Source organism: Pinus tabuliformis, chromosome 2_2, assembly GCF_031772625.1.
Source record: "Pinus tabuliformis cultivar Carrire ecotype Pingquan chromosome 2_2, CPIR1, whole genome shotgun sequence".
Lineage (NCBI taxonomy): Eukaryota > Viridiplantae > Streptophyta > Pinopsida > Pinales > Pinaceae > Pinus > Pinus tabuliformis.
The window spans coordinates 639,456,899-639,475,980 of record NC_142300.1 but is presented as its reverse complement, the minus strand read 5'-3'; the positions used below and the strand labels follow the sequence as shown (position 1 = coordinate 639,475,980).

The 19,082-nt window shown below is 42.1% G+C and overlaps 1 protein-coding gene across 2 annotated transcripts in view; it reads left to right on the top strand.

Annotated features, from left to right (window-relative positions):
* LOC149194248 (putative LRR receptor-like serine/threonine-protein kinase At1g06840) overlaps nucleotides 1-19,082 on the top strand; it is a 281,247-nt gene that overhangs the window by 189,010 nt on the left and 73,155 nt on the right. For both annotated transcript variants that reach the window (XM_089405064.1, XM_089405065.1), the window contains 2 exons: nucleotides 1,424-1,585; nucleotides 2,037-2,317. In XM_089405064.1, the coding sequence (XP_089261190.1) occupies nucleotides 1,424-1,585; nucleotides 2,037-2,317 (443 nt within the window). The remainder of the gene's footprint in view (nucleotides 1-1,423; nucleotides 1,586-2,036; nucleotides 2,318-19,082) is intronic.

Below are 19,082 nucleotides of genomic sequence, written 5' to 3'. Positions count from 1 at the left end.
TCTGCCTCTCTAGTTCTCTGGAAAGTCCTCCCAGATTCTCACTGCCCCTCTGCTGTTGAATGATCACTTAGTTCGAATTTCTCAACTTCCTAGCCCCAAAAATCGAACTCCAGATCAATTCGTTCTCACCGTGTGTGTTTCCAAATGAACCCCGAGCCTCCATTTTATACTTTTCCTGTTGAGTCTTCAATGGTCGAGATTAAATCTCTAATCAATGGCTAAGATTAAAACTTGACTTGATCTGCCTTCTAAATCATTCTCACCCATATTTTGATTAATGCCTATTAATATTTTAATTTCCCTAAGTTTAGACTTAGGAACTTCATTAAAAATATTAATTATTTTAATAAAATACAATCCGGATGGAATTTCACCAAACGGTTTCTGGGTTATTTAGAACTCATGTGTCTTAGGCTTTAGCCTCTCCACCAATTTCAAGGCTAGAACACTTCTGATGCTACCAAAAACTAACAATCCTCCCATTAATCCATGCCCAGAAGTGTCCATGATAACCAAACTACAATACTCAATTTAAAAATGACAATGTATACCTTTAGATTCTGGAAGCCCATCTTCAAACATACGATCACGGTAGATGGGTGGGGACCACATGGCTGACCCAGTGGTGGAGAAATGTTACAATGAGCTAGCTGATGGTTGCAAGGGGCTGCTGGCAGCCGGTTGAGGACCATCTTGGAGGAAAAAAAAATCTCCTAGGGATATCACCACGGAATGGTGGGTAACAGGCTTCACCTTACTTGTGTTAGAAAATATTTCACATATTATTGTAATGTCTTTGAGCCTTGTTGTTGACCAGCTTTCTGTTTTGAAGATTCTAGGGTTTACCCTGGGTCCCATATTTGAAATGAGGAGAAATACTTGGTGGTTTTACTTGGGCTTTATAACCTGAAGAGAATGTCTATATGTATTTATATATTATTCTATCTCCTTGAAAATTTGGGAGGGTGCGCTAGCTGTTCTGGATACTCATCCACCTCATTCCTCCCCATTCTGGAAACTCATGGAACATAGATTATTATGGTTATTTCATGCCTCCAAACTTTAAAATCGATCATTTTACAAGATGGTGCTTGTTTTTGTAGTCAAACAGATGTGCTTCTTTGTTTCTCATACGTTTAAGAGAAAATATAGTTTAAGAAGGGATTCATCTATATGTATGAACCTGCAAATCTGGTTCTGATGTATTGTTGTTTGTTACAGTGGAACTTGGTATTTAAAATCCATTATTTCCTCTTACTGTTCATAGTGCAAGTCACCTAGTTTTCAAGATTTGTTCTTGTTTTTGTAGTCGAACGGATGTGCTTGTTCACTTCCTTTGAAGTGAAGATATAGTATAAGAAAGGGATTCATTTACATCTATGAAGCTGGAAATATGGTTCTGATGTATTGTTATTTGTTACAGTGGAACTGGGTACTGGTGGATCTGGCTTGAGCAAGCGTGCTCTTGCAGGAATTTTGATTGGGACTATATTTGGTACAGCCATTGTTTCTGCGATTATTCTGGCTTTGATTTTCAAGCGGCATGCAAAATATAGTAAAGTTGCTTCCAGAAAAAAATTGCTTGGTAGGTTAGCTGCTCCACAATAACTCCTTTTTTCATAGGAAGGTATATGGGTATAGATGTATATGAAGCTAGCACTAGCACTTGTCATGCATGCCAAAAATTGCAATCTAATTGTAATCTTCTATTTGCTACATATGCATCTAAGTCCTACCTCAATAAATGTTGCAGTGATCAGCATAAAGAAGGATATGATGCCATCCTAATTGTTTGCCTTGAAGCTATGAATATCAATTTTATTTATGTTGCGTTTCTCCTCTTATGTATAGTTACAAACTCTCTCAAACAATTGGATTGTTGTTTCATATAAATCCTTTTTTCGTATTCCTAAATTGAAAAGATGCTATCTAGAATGAATATTTTTCTAACAGAGACATGAGATGCTTGAATTTAACCAATTTATCATCCTAGCTTTGATGCCAATCTTAAGTATGGTTGTTTATTCCCATTACAGCAAAAAAGCGAGTCAAAGTAGCAGGCGTCAAAGATTTTGATTTTGAGGAGATATCATTAGCTACAAATAATTTTAGTGCTTCTATGCAAATTGGACAAGGTGGCTATGGTAAGGTTTACAAAGGCATTTTGAATGATGGTACAAGAGTAGCTATAAAGCGTGCCCAAGAGGGATCTTTGCAAGGAGAAAGAGAATTCTCGAATGAAATAGAGTTGTTATCTCGAGTGCACCATCGGAACCTTGTTTCACTTTTAGGCTACTGTGATGATCAAGGCGAGCAGGTACATGAATTGTGGTTCATAGTCTGTTAAGTTTGCTTCCTTTTTGCTTTTGTACGAAATGAATAGAGTGCTATCTGCAGGAGGTTTTAAGTTTGTTTTACAAGCAGCATTCCACTTTATTATTTTTGTTAGTGGCGAAAACAAATGAATGGATTTGTCTAGTAAAGAATATTTCGTTGTGATTTATAAACACGTTTTTCATGTTATATTTCGAGGTCATGAAAAATTGAAGACCATTCTTCTAATGATGAACATTGTTAGGAACAAAATCTAGAGGATCGTGATTTTAGATTTCTAAAGGGAACTCTTTGTAAATGTTGCATTCATGAATCATAATGTAGTTCCATGGACCTTACATATTCATTATATAGATGATATACAAAATTAAAGCAAAGGAAAAGGGAATTAGGACAGTATATTCATTATAATCATCATCATTTCATAGACAAGTTAGAGATCCTTTTATCCCTATATACAAGGAATATAAATTATGATTGCCATAGGACGGGAATGATGGTCAGTTTCATGACACTATAGTTATATTCAGCAACAATATGAGTACTTTCTATTCTCCAAAAAAAGGAAGAAAAACTTGGAAAAAGATGAGGCTTTTCGTATGCTTCCAATAAGATAGATCTAGATAATAGGTGGATTTGATGGACTCTTTCTTGCACCTAAGATAATGGTTGAAACCCACTAATTTTGTGAGGGTTATTCAAATTTCACATGGCATAAATTTCTGATCAAGTTTGGCCAATATAATGGTAGGTTGACTGATTGAGGATTTAGGCACCCTAGAAATTTTTGAAACCAGGATTCTACAACCATTTTATGTGATCGTCGCAGCCCTCTTCTTTAGCTGTGGATCCAAAGCAAAATATACTTCAAAATTTTTGTGAGTCTAAGGCAGGTTTTAAACTTGTAAGAGTTGAACTTCCTTGTTCTTGTATTAGTGTTTCTGCATTGTTTTTTTGTTTCTCACTTACACTGAAAATTAAATTGTCAATTAAATGCTATATTTTCGGGGCTTGCATGAAATGTAAATATTCACAAAATGAGCACTATATTGTGGATTTGCGCAAAAATCAACCAGAAGATTTACATCATTTTATACATCCAGAATGATTCCTAGAGTGGAAAGGGCTTGAAAAATCTATTTAAGTATTCTTATACATTAACTGCAGTGAATTAATTGACATGGGTAAGCACTTGCATTTATATTCACCAAGAAGACTCCATCATACATATGATATGCAGAATTTTTTTGAACTAGGACAACTAATGCAACTTCAAAAATTTCACTTCACAAGGAGGTTTCTCAGATATTAACCCTGTCAATTTTCAGCCTTAGAGCTGATCTGAATTATACATAAAACTGCAGAAGCAGCAGACAGTAATTCACTCCACAACCCCAATCACCAAGACAATCCAAGATAAAGGATGCTAATCTTATGGCACAAAGTTTCAGCCTTCCAGGGCAATCTTATAGTGCATAAACTAGATCTGAAATTTACTTCTATGACAGCAGTAAAGTCTGTCTTGTGTTCTTCAATATCATTGCTAAAACCCTTAACCATTCCTCCTTAACAGATGTCGACTCAGTGAGACATCAAGATTACAAAACCATGAAGACAATGGGCAGTGAAATTCAATTCTGTACATAGACAATTTTGGATAGCTGAAAACTTTATATATATCCATCCTCCACAAACTAGTATCACACTAGCAAGACTCCTCAGCTCAAAGCAAGATATCTCCCTTCTCCTTCAGGGGGGTGAAGTGACCATAGAACTGAGTCGATGCCTTCTGAGGCAGCCCAAGAGAATAAGTGCTAGGGTATGTCAGCCCATCTGGAGGGAAGATGGAATATTGCCTTATTGGCTTAGCGAGGCCTGGCTTAGCTTAGTGAGCTGGCTGGTTCCTGTACGCTAGCGTGAAGCAGAACTACTTACCACTTAGAGCATTAGTCAGCTAGAGGGAGAATGCAATCTCTGTTTATGAGTAAACGAAGCCAACTGCTCGAACAACTACTGCCTATCCATAAGCGATAGTAATAGATCTAGTTGTTCGGGATCCAGCTCGGTATTCCGTTGTATATCCAGTTGTGACACAAGATCTTCTTGGATACCGCCCACCTAGTTCGAGCCTGTGGTTGAAGATCCAGTTTAGGGTTCCATTGCAGATCACCTACCGGTATCAGATAAACATAAAGTAGTCATCAACACCATTCAACAGTGCACAATAACAAAGACAGTGCACCAGATATTTTTTAGGTGGAAACCATTTCGGGAGAAAAACCATCAAACCCTTCTTAATATTTGTCTTCCATAATTTACATCAACTAGGAAGCTTCAACTTCCAAGATTTTCAGCTCCAACTAAAAAAGGCTCCAACCCCCTAGTTTGTCAGCTCCAATTGGAAGGACGCTCCAATGCCGTGGTTTACAGGCTCCAGCCTAAAGGATGCTCCAACACCCTGTTTACTAACTCTGACTGGAAGGTGACTCCAATGCCTTGTGTAGGCTCCAACCTGCCCTAGCACCACCCTACCACCCTAAAGTGTTCTCAGGCTTTGACTTGAAAGAGACTCCACTCTCCTACCTTGCACACCCTACAACCTTAAGAAAGAAGATAAACGAGTAGGATAGATCACACTGAATATGTTGCTCAACCACTGCTTCAACAATATCATTGTCACAATACTGCATAAATAGCATTGCTGTCACCAATGTGCCATAAGTTTGTTCTATGCCCAACCTTAAGTTGTCTCAACTTTTTCTACAAGACCAGAGAAACTCTCTACTATCTCAAACCCTAGATGCTCTGATAAAAAATATGCATGTAAACCACAATCATCCCTGCAATGTTAGTGTCACAACTAGAAAGTACTATCGTCAACTAATTCTACCAAGGCCCGTCTCTTAGCTTTGATCTCAATGCTTCTTATGGTTTTTAATTTGGATCAATAATGTTCTTAAAAATTCATAAGAACCATATAGACCCATACAATAAAATTAAAAGTTCTACATAAAACCCCTTCTAGAATCCATTATACAATTTGAACAAATCCCATTGCTAGTGCTACAAAATGCCCCTGTTAAATAATGGGGCAGCTTTGGGAATAATTTTCCTTGAGAAACCCATTAAACCCCAAAGGTGAAACTCAAAATTGATAAAGAAATTATTATTATTTGGCACAAATTTTATTTGCACTTATAGAAAAAATTTGAATTTAAATTTTAAGTTTCCTGCCGAATTTCAAGGTCGGCTTCAAAAGGATTCATGTCAACTTCCTCCAAGGGTCGTGACCCTTCATATATACAAATATATATATCCCATTGAGTTGATCTTCAAAAGGTACTTTAGATGGTGGAGATTGGTCTGAGATTTTTGGATGAGCCTGAGGTTCCACAGGTCTTCTCTTTCGCTTTTGGTATGGCACAGGTCTTTTGATTTTGGCATGACTATAACTTTTCACCTAGTTCTTTAGTAAGATGTTGGCTAGTAGCAATAAAGCATAGAGATTTTGTTCAAGTCGAAATGGCTTCAAGACGTACTGAAAAATGTGGGTCCCTTGGTAAAGGGATGTACTTTAGACTTGGGGGTATGTACTATTGTTATAAATCTTTATGGAATTTCTCTTGGGACTTATGATCTAATCATAGGAATGGATTCGCTAGAATCTCATTGGGTTGTTTTGTATTTTTGCGTCAAGGTTCTACATTTTATCGATGATGTAGGATAGTTTGTGGTTCTTTGTGGGAAGAAGAGACCCATGTCATTGAGATTCAATTCAGCTCAACAAATGAAGTGCAATTTAAATAAGGGTTGCTAAATTTTTGCAGTTACAACTTTGAATGAAGTGGATCAATTATCTTTGGAATCATATATGGTTTTGTCAGTGTTCTTTGATGTTTTTCCTAATGAGCACCGAGGACTACCACCAAAGTAGGAAATTGCTTTTTCTATTGAACTTAGATTTGGTAAAACCCTATTTCCAAGGCTCCTTTTTGCATGACTACACATGAGCTACGTGAAATACAAGTGCAACTTCAAGAATCATTGAATTTGGGCATCATAAGTTCTAGTGTTTCTCCTTGGGGCACACCAATTATTTTGTGACAAAGAAGGATAGATTCTATGTTTGTGTGTATTGTTTATAGGCAGTTGAACCTAGATTGATAGTCATTTTGTGTTGAATTTTCTACTAGGATGCATAGTAGAACCAATCTTTTGATCTGATAATTACTTCCTAATGATTTCCAATCAATTTATCTTATGCCACTTATATCATTGAGCAATTATATGTAGAAAATCTCAATAATAATGTAGTGAAAGCTATAGTATCATAAAGAGAAAACCATGCACAATAGAAACAATAAATTTACCTTGGGAAAAACCAACCTTGGAAAAAAACCCAACAACTTTTCTTCTTAGGAGACATTATTCTTCAGCAAGGTTTACAATTCTAAAATTGTCCAGAAAAATTGTGCCAAAAATCCAAGTCCAAGCTTCAATCAAATTCGTCCTCTATCTGCTCCCATGTGTGGCTAATATAGAAGAGAGATGATGATGACTGAGTGATCAAATGAAGTGTCACATCATCTATATATATATATATATACAAGTTGAATGGGCGCATTTACCCCAAGAGACACACCCTTCCATGGTGGGGATAACTCGTCCTTTTTTAGTTTACATGAAACCAAAAAAATAAAATTTATGTTTATTTTAATTTTCATAAATTTTCTAGGATGACTATGAGGCCTCTTGGCATGCAGAATCAATATTATCAGAACCCGACTTGGTAACCGAACCAAAAAAACTTGTCAACCGGAGCTGATTGGAACCAGTAAAAAACTGGTTTACCAAAAACACATAAAATATTCGTATTTTAAAGAAAAACATATATTATTCATGTGCATCCATATGAATCCAAACCACTTATACAAAAATATGCAAAAGTTCTCATTTACATAGCATGTAAGGGTGCACATAACCAAAGTAGCATAGAGTGCAATCCAACTCTGAACTGAAAATACATCAACAAATCGGCTCTAGATGGCCTCTAGCATCCAACAAAAAATCATGCTACAACAAACGCCTACATATTATCAAAATCATTGCCTATATTGGGGTCTTCGTCATCACTATAACCATTTAGGCCTTAAAATAAGATAGAAAAAACATAGCATGTCATGTCAAGATTTTGTTTGAGTGATGGGTACATTTTCAGTAGAGTCATGATAGAGGAGTTCGACAACCAATGCCACTAACATCAAAGTACATAGAGCGATTGGTGCTCTTTATTAAATACTAGTTCCATACTCTCATACATGACAAAATCCAATGGAAACATTGCAATCCCACCAATTCTGAAGGGCCTGAAAAATTGTTTAGCCTGCTAGATTTTGAGTGAAATCTAAAATTCTACTTTCTGCATATGAAATCCAATGAGGTTGGAACCACTCTCAAACATCCTGAGCCATTTCATGGTAATGTTAAACTTTAAGTAAAATGATTCCCCTTTATCTTTTATTTTCATCCTTTTACTTTAAGAATTTAACATTACCAATTCTTAACATTACCATGAGTTGCATAGAAATACTAGGGCCATGGGCTTGATTATTAGGCTAGCCTACGGGAAAATTAGAAGTGGGCCAACCAATTGAAAAAATAAAAAATAAATAAAAAACCATTTTTTTCCGCTGGCCTGCATAGGTACAAACTGCACGGAACCGGTCTTGAATCGACCGGTTTGGTACCCAAACGACCTATTCCAGTTCAACTGGTTTTAGGCCAAAAACGGCTTGACTGATCAGTTCCACCGATTCCGATAACATTGGCGGGAATAACTCCCGATACTACACAAAAAATCAACACTCCCCTTAGTAAGGGAGGTATTCTCCTTGGCTGCAACATATTTCCCCTTAACTGAAATTTATTCTTGAAAAGTCCATGAGCATGCCATGATGATGTATGTCTATAAATGAATCCATCTTGGAATGGGCAATGTAACTTTTCATGTGCACGTTTATAGATCACTCCATCCTTGAGAAGGAAATATGAGTAACTAGGGTCTTTTGCCAAAGTCCTTTATGGTTCCTTGGGCAAATGTGTCAATCTTCTTTGGTCAAAGTCCTTTAAGACCTAGCTGAGTCTTTCTGGCTTATAGGAGAGGATCCATGTCATGTCCCCAATTAATAATTTTGCTAAGGGAATTCTCAATTTTGCAATTTTTGGCAGTTAATAAATATTTGGCATATAAACTTAGGAAAAGTGGGTGAAAAAGGAAAATTTATAAAGGTGTCACCCCCAAACATTAGAAAAGCCAAGAAATTTGATGGGAAGTGGAGAGTGGGGGCCACTCCAAGGGAATATACACCCCTTGGAGGAATTCGAATTGGGTGAGAGAGGGAATTTGATGGGTGGAGCCCACAAGGAGCATGAGGGATGGCTAGCTATAAATTGGAGGTGAGGCTCTCATTTTAGGGGCTTTTGATCATTTGACAAACTTTGTTGTTGCTCAAGTTGTTCAGTTGAGTCACAAGTGTTGTTGAGCACCAGAGTTTCCCAAGGAGGAAACTCACCCTTCTCTTCGGTGGACTACGAGTGCCACCCTAGGAAGGTTTCACCATTGTCTTGTGGAGGCAGGGAGAGGCATAACACAAGTGCCACGAATTTTCTGAGCTAAACTGGGATGCAGAATCAGAGCTACGCTATCCTTTGGGGAGTTGGTGTCGGGAATTAGAAGCCACACCATTTGCTGGACACTACTTGCAGAATTTGCTGGAGGAGAGGAGAGAATTGCAGAGTTGAAGTGAGCTCATCTCACTAGTACGAATTTCTCTTGTTGAGTCTACGCTATTAGTACGCAGGCCTACGCAGTAATTGAGAGGGCGCTATTGTAGATGGTCTTAGTCAGAGGAATTTGGAGTTGGGTTTTTGTGTGGGAGTTAGAACTTAGAAGTGAGCCAAGGGGATATTTTCCACTATTTTGGAGGGTTGTAAAGACAAAAATTCCCGCATACCAAAATTCATTGGTCGTGGAGAAGTGTTGGGAATTTGGGGTCAATTTTGGGGCATTAAAACTAGAGAAAATCTTTTTTGGGTTTTTCTGGGTTTTTGACAAGGATCTCATATATTATTTTGTAGAATCTTTTGGGCAGATTTGAGGGGTAAAATCAGGGTCTCAACACAAACAGCAGTGCTAGCAGCAAAATCACTAGGGCCAACACAGATTTGTAGAAGATAAACACCTGAGGCTTGTAGATTGCCTTGTGCAAGCCCAAGTTCACTCTTTCTATTTCACATTGTACTCCAACAGTTATATATAATAAAATTGCTCATTTTGGCATGTTTGGGAGCATTTATGGTTTATTGGTGTTTTTTGCTGAATTGTCTTGCAAATTTTGTTATCACTATAAATTTTTCCATTAGGAATATTACAGTGGTATCAAAGCATGATCTTGGCTAGTTGTGGGGGAGCTAGCAAGATCATGGAGGTTTTGGCCATGCATGCATTGTGACTAGTGAATTTATGGGCACTCCAATGACACAAAAAGGGAAGAGTACACAGGGGATCATGGAGTAGTTGATGAGGCAGAACCAACAGTTGAGGAGGCAAAACCAACAGGTCATAGCGAGGATGCAACAAAAAGTGGGGACGTTGAGTCATACTCAGCAGAGAAGCCATGTGCATGCGCGCACAACTGAGTAGTACAACACCCATATGTATGGCCAATTTGGTTTACAACACCCATACGTATGGTCAATTTGGTTTTCCTACTATGCCTCATTTTCTGGATGAGCCAAAGGAGAAGCATGGTTTAAGGATGAGATCATCCTATAAAGGAGGGCAGTTAAAGGGTGAGACCAGGGGGTGTTTCTGTTGGTGGAGACTAGGCTTTAGATGTCAAGAACTTGAGGAGGAGGTTGAGCATGAGGATACGCAAGATAGTGAGGGGCACATTGATATACCTAGTGAGGCACAAGACTCACCGTTGTTGGAGACTTCTTTGATAGCACCATTTTACACCTTGGTGGAGAGAGTAGAGCCTACACCCCTAGAGCCATATGTTGATGAGGTGTCGTCCCTAGGTGAGGTGCTAGAAGACACAAAGGTACTCGGAGCCATGACTGAGTTCCCTGATGGCAACAACCTACAACAACATGGAGAACACATAGAGGGACATGAGCTAGTCATGGAGGGGCAGGTTGTGACCCATGTAGAGCCCATGGCAGAGAAGAACGAGCAGTCATCATTGGGTCAGCCACCGATTTAGACCAGTTAAATGCACAAACAGTTAGCAGAACTGCAATACTTCCAGACAATAGCTCTCTTTAGTCCTATATAGATGGGGTTTGCAGCATTGCTAGGTTACCTCTATACAGGGGAGAGAGAGGTGGAGTTACTTAGACATATTATATGTGTTGACCAGCGTGGCAAGACGAGGTGACATGAGTTGCGCAGCGCGCAATGTTTACAGGTTGGATGACTAGTTCAGTGTACAAGGGTTTGTGCTTTTGATCGTTTCCTTGGGGTCAGATGGTGAGAGATTTTTAGTTTGTACTCGGTGGAGTGGGCTAGGCATATGGAGTCGGTTATAGGCCAGAGTGAGAGTCAACATGCATGTTTAGGTATCAGGGATACCAGAGGCCCAAGTTGGCATTGGGATCTAGGTGGGACTACCTACCATTTGCCAGATACATAGATTGACTATGGCATTGGTGGTGGTATAGTTGACCTGGCAGTCGAGAGCACACATTTGTTTAGGAAATTTCAGTGAGCACCAGTGGCCAGTGAGTGTGTGAGGGAACTCCATGGGTCATCGGGTTATGCTGGTTATGCATGGGCTCACGAGATACTCAACACACTCTGACAGGAGATTGTTGGAGGAGGTGGTATTGGCAGGCCACCAGATAGTGCCTTGTATGGGGTTGGGGATTCTCCACAGTTATGTGGGGCATAGAGGACACATAAGAGTAGAGCAGTGGTGGCATCGCTACTAGTACCTAGGGAGATTTACTTCTCAGGTCCCTCTAGAAGGATTTGGAGGGGAGATCCATTCATCGGAGGGTATGATGATGCGACGGTGGAGGTGATGATGATAGTCGGGTGTGGGTCAACGTGTGTTGTCACAACTTTAGGCCATGACATCTAGGGATGTGTAGGAGCATACAATGATGAGTAGTGGCCTACAGAGGAGCAGGGAAAGGCATGGTTATTTGCTATAGCCTATAGCATGTTCGCGTGCATTGTGGAGTAGGAGGAGAAACTCCCATTGCACTAAGTACACATGGGGAGTGCCGGGTACAATGACACAGGCATGATATGAGATGATACAGTATGTTGCATCAGTAGCACGAGGTATCCAATGGTGTACAGGGATAGGTTGTAGGGTACAATGGCATGTTGTGGAGTATGAGGATACTTGGTGGTATGCAGTGGCATATGGTGCGACAGTGGGCTCTTGGAGCGTTGCCTCTAATGGGACTTATGGATAGGGACATTAGGCGTTCCATTGGGTGCAGCTCACCCCGGATCAATGAGGATAGGTTGAGCTTCTAGGGATGCCATGTTCATCAGAGAAAGGTCTTCGATTGGGTTATTAGCAGATCCGAGACAGAGAGAGGAACATCCATACGATTACTCTTCGGTATCCTTACAGACTCTTGGTCGTACCCTTGGGGACCTATGTTGGAATTTCTAAGTCTAATTGTTAGAAACCCTTCATGTACTTTACTGATTTATTCTTACCTGCTTGTTCTTTTAATTAACAAGTTATTTACCATGTAAATACTGGAAATAAATACAAGTACATGCCAACACATTATAGATCATCAATTGAAGGAAACATAAACAAGCACACAAGTGACACCGTTATTTTTGGACTAATGTCCCCGGAAAAACCCAGTGTGGGATAACCGATGTATCTATCTGAGGGTTTTAATTATCAAGCTGTTTCAGAATACAATCTGGGTGCCAAAACCGGCAAACCCAACAGAGAATAATCTCGGCAGTGGTACCTCTCAGTCAAAGACAAATGTTCCGACTAAAACCCCGGATAAACACTTTGACAACTCCCACCTCCAATCCGCCCCACGAAAACCCCAGTGTCAGCCTCTAGGGACTGCGTTAGCCCTTTCTGGCCCAGCATTTGCCTAGTGTCACAATAGCTCTCCCTGTGTCTGCCTCTAGAGGCACTGCGTCAGCCCTTAGAGCCTCTGCGTTACCCACGCTAGCTCTCTAAGGCACTGCACAACTCCTGGCCACCTCTGCGTGAGCCCTTGCTGGCTCTGCGTGAACCTATGGTTGGCTCTGCGTCCCTCTCTCCCAGCTTCTGTGCTGATCCTCCTGGTACTATCTCTGCCTGTCTGCTTCTGTATTCATTGCCCCTCAGCTGCAACTCTGATCACTCTTTCGACTTCCTCAACAAACCCTACCCCAGCAAATTGAAATCTTGATCAACTCGGTATGTTCTCCAAGTGACCCTCAAGCCTCCTCTTATACTTTTCTCGTTGACAAATCAACGACCGAGATTAAGTCCCTAATCAACAGTTGAGATTAGATTTGGCTTGATCCATGAATTTTGGACCATTCTAACACAGTTTTATATTAATTCACATTAGTTAGGGACTCCATTAAAAATATTAATTATTTTAATATCTCCCAAACTGTTTCTGGGTATTGGAGATCTCATGTGCCTTAGCCTCTCCACCAATTTTCGTGGCTAGAGCACATCCGATGCTACCCCAAATCAACACTCCCTCTTAGCGAGGACTGTGCTCTAGCAATACTCCTCACTGAGTATCACCCTGATCATCCGGCATTGGTCCCTGTGCTGATGCTAGGCCTGCTGCCCATCATCTGCACTGCTGCATCCTGTACTGCTACCCATGGCCCTACCACTGCCACTGCTGCATCCATACTACAACTCCCTCTCATCCTGTTGCATTGTGCTGCCCATAGCACTGTCACTGCTAACTGCTGCACTGCAACTTAGCTACTGAGAAGTAAGCAACTGATCTCCCAACTTTGACATCTCTGTCAGGCTAGAGACACCCTCGATGTTGAAACTCCCTCAATTGCTCCCTCTCTAACCTTTGTGCTGCTGCAACAACTCCATGCATCTCGCACTGTTGCACACCTCTCTATGCCATCTTGCATTGGTGCAACACTCCCGTGCTTCTCGTGCTACTACCTCACACTATCCTGGGAATCCTGCACTGTAGCTTTCTCTGTCGCTCCATCCACATCTGTCTCTACTAACATCCGCTAGTACTGCTACTCCTCTTCGAGGCTCCCGTAGCAAGGTCTAATCCAAGAAGTTGGGTACCTCGAGTATCTTGCCCCTCATCGCCTGTAGTCTGTCTGACTATAGCTCGATGTCTCCCCACTTCCGGTCAAGTGGTGTGTGTGCACTCATGGCACAATCATCGTCCGTCTCCACTTCCTTCTCTGCCCTTGCTGGCGCAGCCTTGGTCTGGGAGGCCTCTCCCTTGCTCTTCTTCCTTAGACACTGGGTCGCATAATGACCTAGCTCCCCACAGTGGAAGCATTTGACCTTGGAGAGGTCCTTCTTCTTCTGTTACTCCTGCTTTCCCTTAGATGCTAGCGCAGCATCCATCTCCTCCTCCTTCTTGATTTTGATCCCCTTGGGACTGCTTCCCGCCTTGCTTAGCCTTCTAATCTCTTCTTGGTGAAGAGCAGCCCACATTTCCTCCCAATTTGGAAGGGTCACCCTGCCCAGTATGCTCTGGACAAACACCTCCCAGTCTTTTGAGACTGCGTTCAGGGTTGTTCTCACCATCAATTCTTGATCTGGCGTGGCCCCTATGGAAGTCAGTTGATCCCGGATCTCCTTCAATTGATCGAGGAAGGGGTCGATTTGTTCTCCATTCTGCATCTGGTATGATCGTAGTTGATTTTCTAGTAACATCCTTCTCTCCACAGAAGTATGCTTGTACAATTTCTTTAAGGCCTCCCACATCTCATTTTCTGTGTCCGTTTTGGTAATATGTGGTACCACATGGTCCTTGACCCCGTCAAGAATGATGCTCTTGGCCCTCGCCATTGCCCCCTCGTACTTGTCGTTATCAGCTGGGTCAACTGGGATAGCTATCATCCTCAAGGCGAAGTGCTTGACACGATTTTTGTCTAGAACGGTTAGGATTCTGGCCTTCCAGAATATGAATTTTGAGGCTTTGTCCAGTCTATCCTGGTCTCTTACCCTGTTCACTGCCATCTCACTGCTCCTCTACTTCCCTCTTGGAATTTCTTGGTGTGATTCCCTGTGAGCCTTGATTTCCCTCCTAGAAACCCTTCTGCCAATGTCAAGATGCCCCCACTTTGATCATTAGTGCAGTTGCACCATTGATCCAGATTTCTCGGCTAGAAATTCTCGGTAGCAACTCCCTCCTCCTTGGCCTTTCCTTGTTAGGTATTGTTTTGACTACAATACCCCACCATCTCCACTTTGCAACTTACCCACAACCTCCTAAACCCCATCAAACTGAAGGTTAGAGCTCCTAGGCTCTGCGCAATCCCAGCACCGGCAAATCAGCTTCCTCAGCCAATTGCGTCAGTCCTCCTGGCCTCTGCGTGAGACTGTCTTTGCCTCCCTCAGCCTTTGCGCTGCCTCTTCTTGGCTCGAACTTGATGACGTAGGCACTGCATCACCCCTTCCTTGTTGCTTCTTTACTAGGAACAACTTCTGTCACTCGAGACAACTATTTTCTGCTGTTGCTGCTCTGCTCGGCTGATGTCCTCAGTTCTCCTGTGATCTGCAACCATGCTTTGATACCATGTTGGAATTTCTAAGTCTAACTGTTAGGAACCCTTCATGTACTTCACTGATTTATTCTTACCTACTTGTTCTGTTAATTAACAAGTTATTTACCATGTAAATACTAGAAATAAATACAAGTATATGCTCAACACATTACAGATCATCAACTGAAGGAAACAAAAACAAGTGACACCGTTATTTTTGGACTAATGTCCCTAGATAAACCCAATGCGGGAAAACCGATGCAGCCATCTGAGGGTTTTAATTATTTAGTAGTTTCAGAATACAATCTGGGTGCCAAAACCGGCTCACTCACCCAACAGAGAATAATCTCGGCAGTAGTACCTCTCAGTCGGAGACAGATGTTCCAGCTAAAACCCCGGATAAACACTCCGATAGCTCCCAGCTCCAATCTGCCCCACGAAAACCCTAGCGTCAGCCTCTAGGGACTGCGTCAGCCCTTTCTGGCCCAACGTCTGCCCAGCGTCACCCTAGCTCGCCCTGCGTCAGCCTCTGGAGGCACTGCGTCAGCCCTTAGAGCCTCTGCATCACCCACACTGGCTCTCTGAGGCACTGCGCAACTCCTGGCTGCCTTTGCGTGAGCCCTCGCTGGCTCTGTGTGAACCTTTGGTTGGCTCTGTGTCCCTCTCTCCCGGCTTCTGTGCTGATCCTCCTGGTACTATCTCTGCCTCTCTGCTTTTGTATTCACTGCCCCTCAGCTGCAACTTTGATCACTCTTTCGACTTCCTCAACGAACCTTTCCTCAGAAAATCGAAATCTTGATCAACTCGGTATGTTCTCCAAGTGACCCTCAAGCCTCTTCTTATACTTTTCTTGTTGACAAATCAATGGTCGAGATTAGGTCCCTAATCAACGGCTAAGATTAGGTCTGGCTTGATCCATGACTTTTGGACCATTCTAACACAGTTTTATATTAATTCAGATTAATATTTTATTTTCCTTAAGTTTAGACTTAGGTACTCCATTAAAAATATTAATTATTTTAATATCTCCCAAACTGTTTAGAATCTGCCCAAACCCTTTTTGAGTATTGGAGATCTCATGTGCCTTAGCCTCTCCACCAATTTTCGTGGCTAGAGCACATCCGATGCTACCCCAAATCAACAACCTACCCACCGATCACCCTCTAGTGTTGCTTATGGTCGCAGAGCGTTTGGTTGTTGCCCCTTGATGCTTTTCGTTCAGGCAATAGGACATGGTAAGCCCACCTTAGGCAGTTGAATGAGGCACCACGTGTCATGGGCAAGGAGGGGACTCTCCAGTTGAGACATTTGGTGGAGGCACGAGTTGAGGGATACAAGCTTAGGGATGGCATTGTTTATTGCCGAGGTAGCATAGGTTCCACTCCTGGGATCACACTTGGGGAGTCGATGGTGAGGGAGCTACATGATGCACTTTTGGCGAGATAGTATGAGGCGTTACAAGAGCCTAAGGGATAGTGGGCAGTAGACTTCATCTACAGGAGGGTACCCAAACTCCGAGCAGTGTCCAGGTGTATCATCAAGAGACATGGTCTAGCAGGAGCAAGGCAGATTAGCATGCTTGGGACATATTCATGATACTTGGCGTCCACTTACGGTATATATACATGTTGATTTGGGGTAGCATCAAATGTGCTCTAGCCATGAAAATTGGTGGAGAGGCTAAAGCACATGAGATCTCCAAGACCCATAAATGGTTTGAGCAGAGTCTACCTGGTTAAGGAAATATTAAAATAATCAATATTTTTAATGAAGTCTAAACTTAGGAAAAATAAAATATTAATGGGTATTAATATAAAACTGAGTTAGAAGGTTCTAAAGGACATGTATTGAGCCAAATATAATCTTAGCCGTTGATTAGAGATGTAATATCGGTCGTTGAAGGACCAATAGGAAAAGTATAAGAGGAGGCTTGAGGTCAGTTGGAGAACACACCAGAGTGATCAGTCATTTGATTTTCTAGAGTGAGGTTTGCCAAGAGAAATCGAATCAGTGATTAGAGTTGTAGCGAAGGGCAGTGAGTACGAGGCAGAGAGGCAAAGATAGTGTCGGAAGTCCAGCGCAGAGGCAGAGAGGCAGACGTTGAGCAAGAGGGGGCCATGTAAAGGCAGAAGAGACTGTGTAGAGGCTAGAAGGGCCTGCGTCATCCACGCAGAGGCAGTAGGAGTGATGCAGAGGGCTGTAGAGGCTACACAGTGCCTCAGAGGGCTGACGCAGAGTCTAGGAGGGCTGACGTTGAGCCTCAGATTGTGCTGGAGAGGGTTTCGTGGGGAAGACTTTCAGAGTATCTGCTTCCAAATAGAGAGGTATTACTACCGGATTATTTTCTCTTTCGAGTGAGCTAGTTTGGCACCTAGTTGGTACTCAGATAGACTGCATAATAATATAACCCTCAAAATTGCTGGATCGGGTTTACCAAGTTGGGTTTTTCTGGGGATGTTTGTCCAAAAATAACGATGTCACTTGTGTGTTTGTCTATTTCTTTCAGCTGTTGATCTGTAGATGGTTGAGACTGTATTGTGTTTATTTCAGTGTTTATATGGTTAAATAACTTGTTTGTAATTAACAAGTAGGAGAAATAAACCAGAGAATACAGATAAAATTTCTAACGGGTAATACTTAGAAATTTCAACATGGTATCAGAGGGTTGCAGATCACAGGAGAGCTGAAGGCACCAACTGAATCAGAGCATTTGCAGCAGAAACAATTGTCTCGAGTGACAAAAGTTGTTCCTAGCAGAAAGCAGCAGAGAAGGGTTGACACAAAGGGATTGCGTCATCAGTTCGGGCCAGAGAGAGGCCAACGTAGAGGCTGAGGAGGGCAGAAGGGGCTCATGAAGAGCCACGCAGAGACCAGGAGGGTTGACGCAGTTGGCTAGTGGAGAAATTCAGCCAGTGTCGGGATTGCGCAAAGCCTAGAGGCTCAGTCCTTCAGTTGCTGGGGCATAGGAAGCTGTGGGCAGATTGCGGGGAGTGAAGCTGGTGGGGTGTTGTTGCTGCCAAGATAGAACAGTACCTAACGGGGAAAAACCAAGGTAGAGGGAGTTACTACCTAGGCGGATTTCTTGCCACGAAATGCAGATCAGTGTTGTAGGTGCATAGGAGATTGGAGAGGTGTGATTCGACGGTTAGCAAGAGGATTTCCATGAGGGAAATCGAGACTCAAGGGGGGTCTAGCAGAGAATTTCAAGGAAGGACGTAGAGACTCAAAGGAGTTGAAAAGAAGAGTAGAGAGATGGCCATGAATGGACTAAGGGATCAGGACAGGCCGGATGGGACGTCCAACTTTGTCATTTGGAAGGCCAGGATCCTGTCTGTTCTAGATAGACATCGCATCAAGGCCTTCGCCTTGAGAATTGTGGCTATCCCAATCGACCCAGCTGACAATGAAAAGTATGAGGATGCGATGGCCAAGGCGAAATGCATAATCCTTGATGGGGTCAAGGATCATGTGGTCCAACATATTGCCGAGAAGAATATGGCAAAGAAAATGTGGGACACCTTGAAGACATTGTATCAGCACACTTTCGTGCAGAGGAAGATGTTACTGGAGAATCAATTGCGGTCATACCAGATGCAGAAGGGGGAGCAGATAGATCACTTCCTCGACGGGTTTAATGAGATTCGGGACCAACTAACTTCCATAGGGGCCATGCTGGATTAGGAGTTGATGGTGAGGACCGCCCTAAACGCAGTTTCCAAGGAGTGGGAGACATTCGTCTAGAGTATTCTAGGCAGAGTGAATCTTCCAGATTGGGAAGAATTGTGAGCGGCTCTTCGCCAAGAAGAGATCAGATTGTTGACCAAGATAGGAAGCAGCAACAAAGGAGCCCGGGTCAAGATAGAGAAGGAAGAGGATGCAGCTCTGGCATCTGCGGTAAAGCAGGAGAAGAGGAAGAAAAAAGACCTCTCCAAGATAAAGTGCTTCAACTATGGGGAAGTGGGGTATTATGCGAACCAGTGTCCGAGGAAGA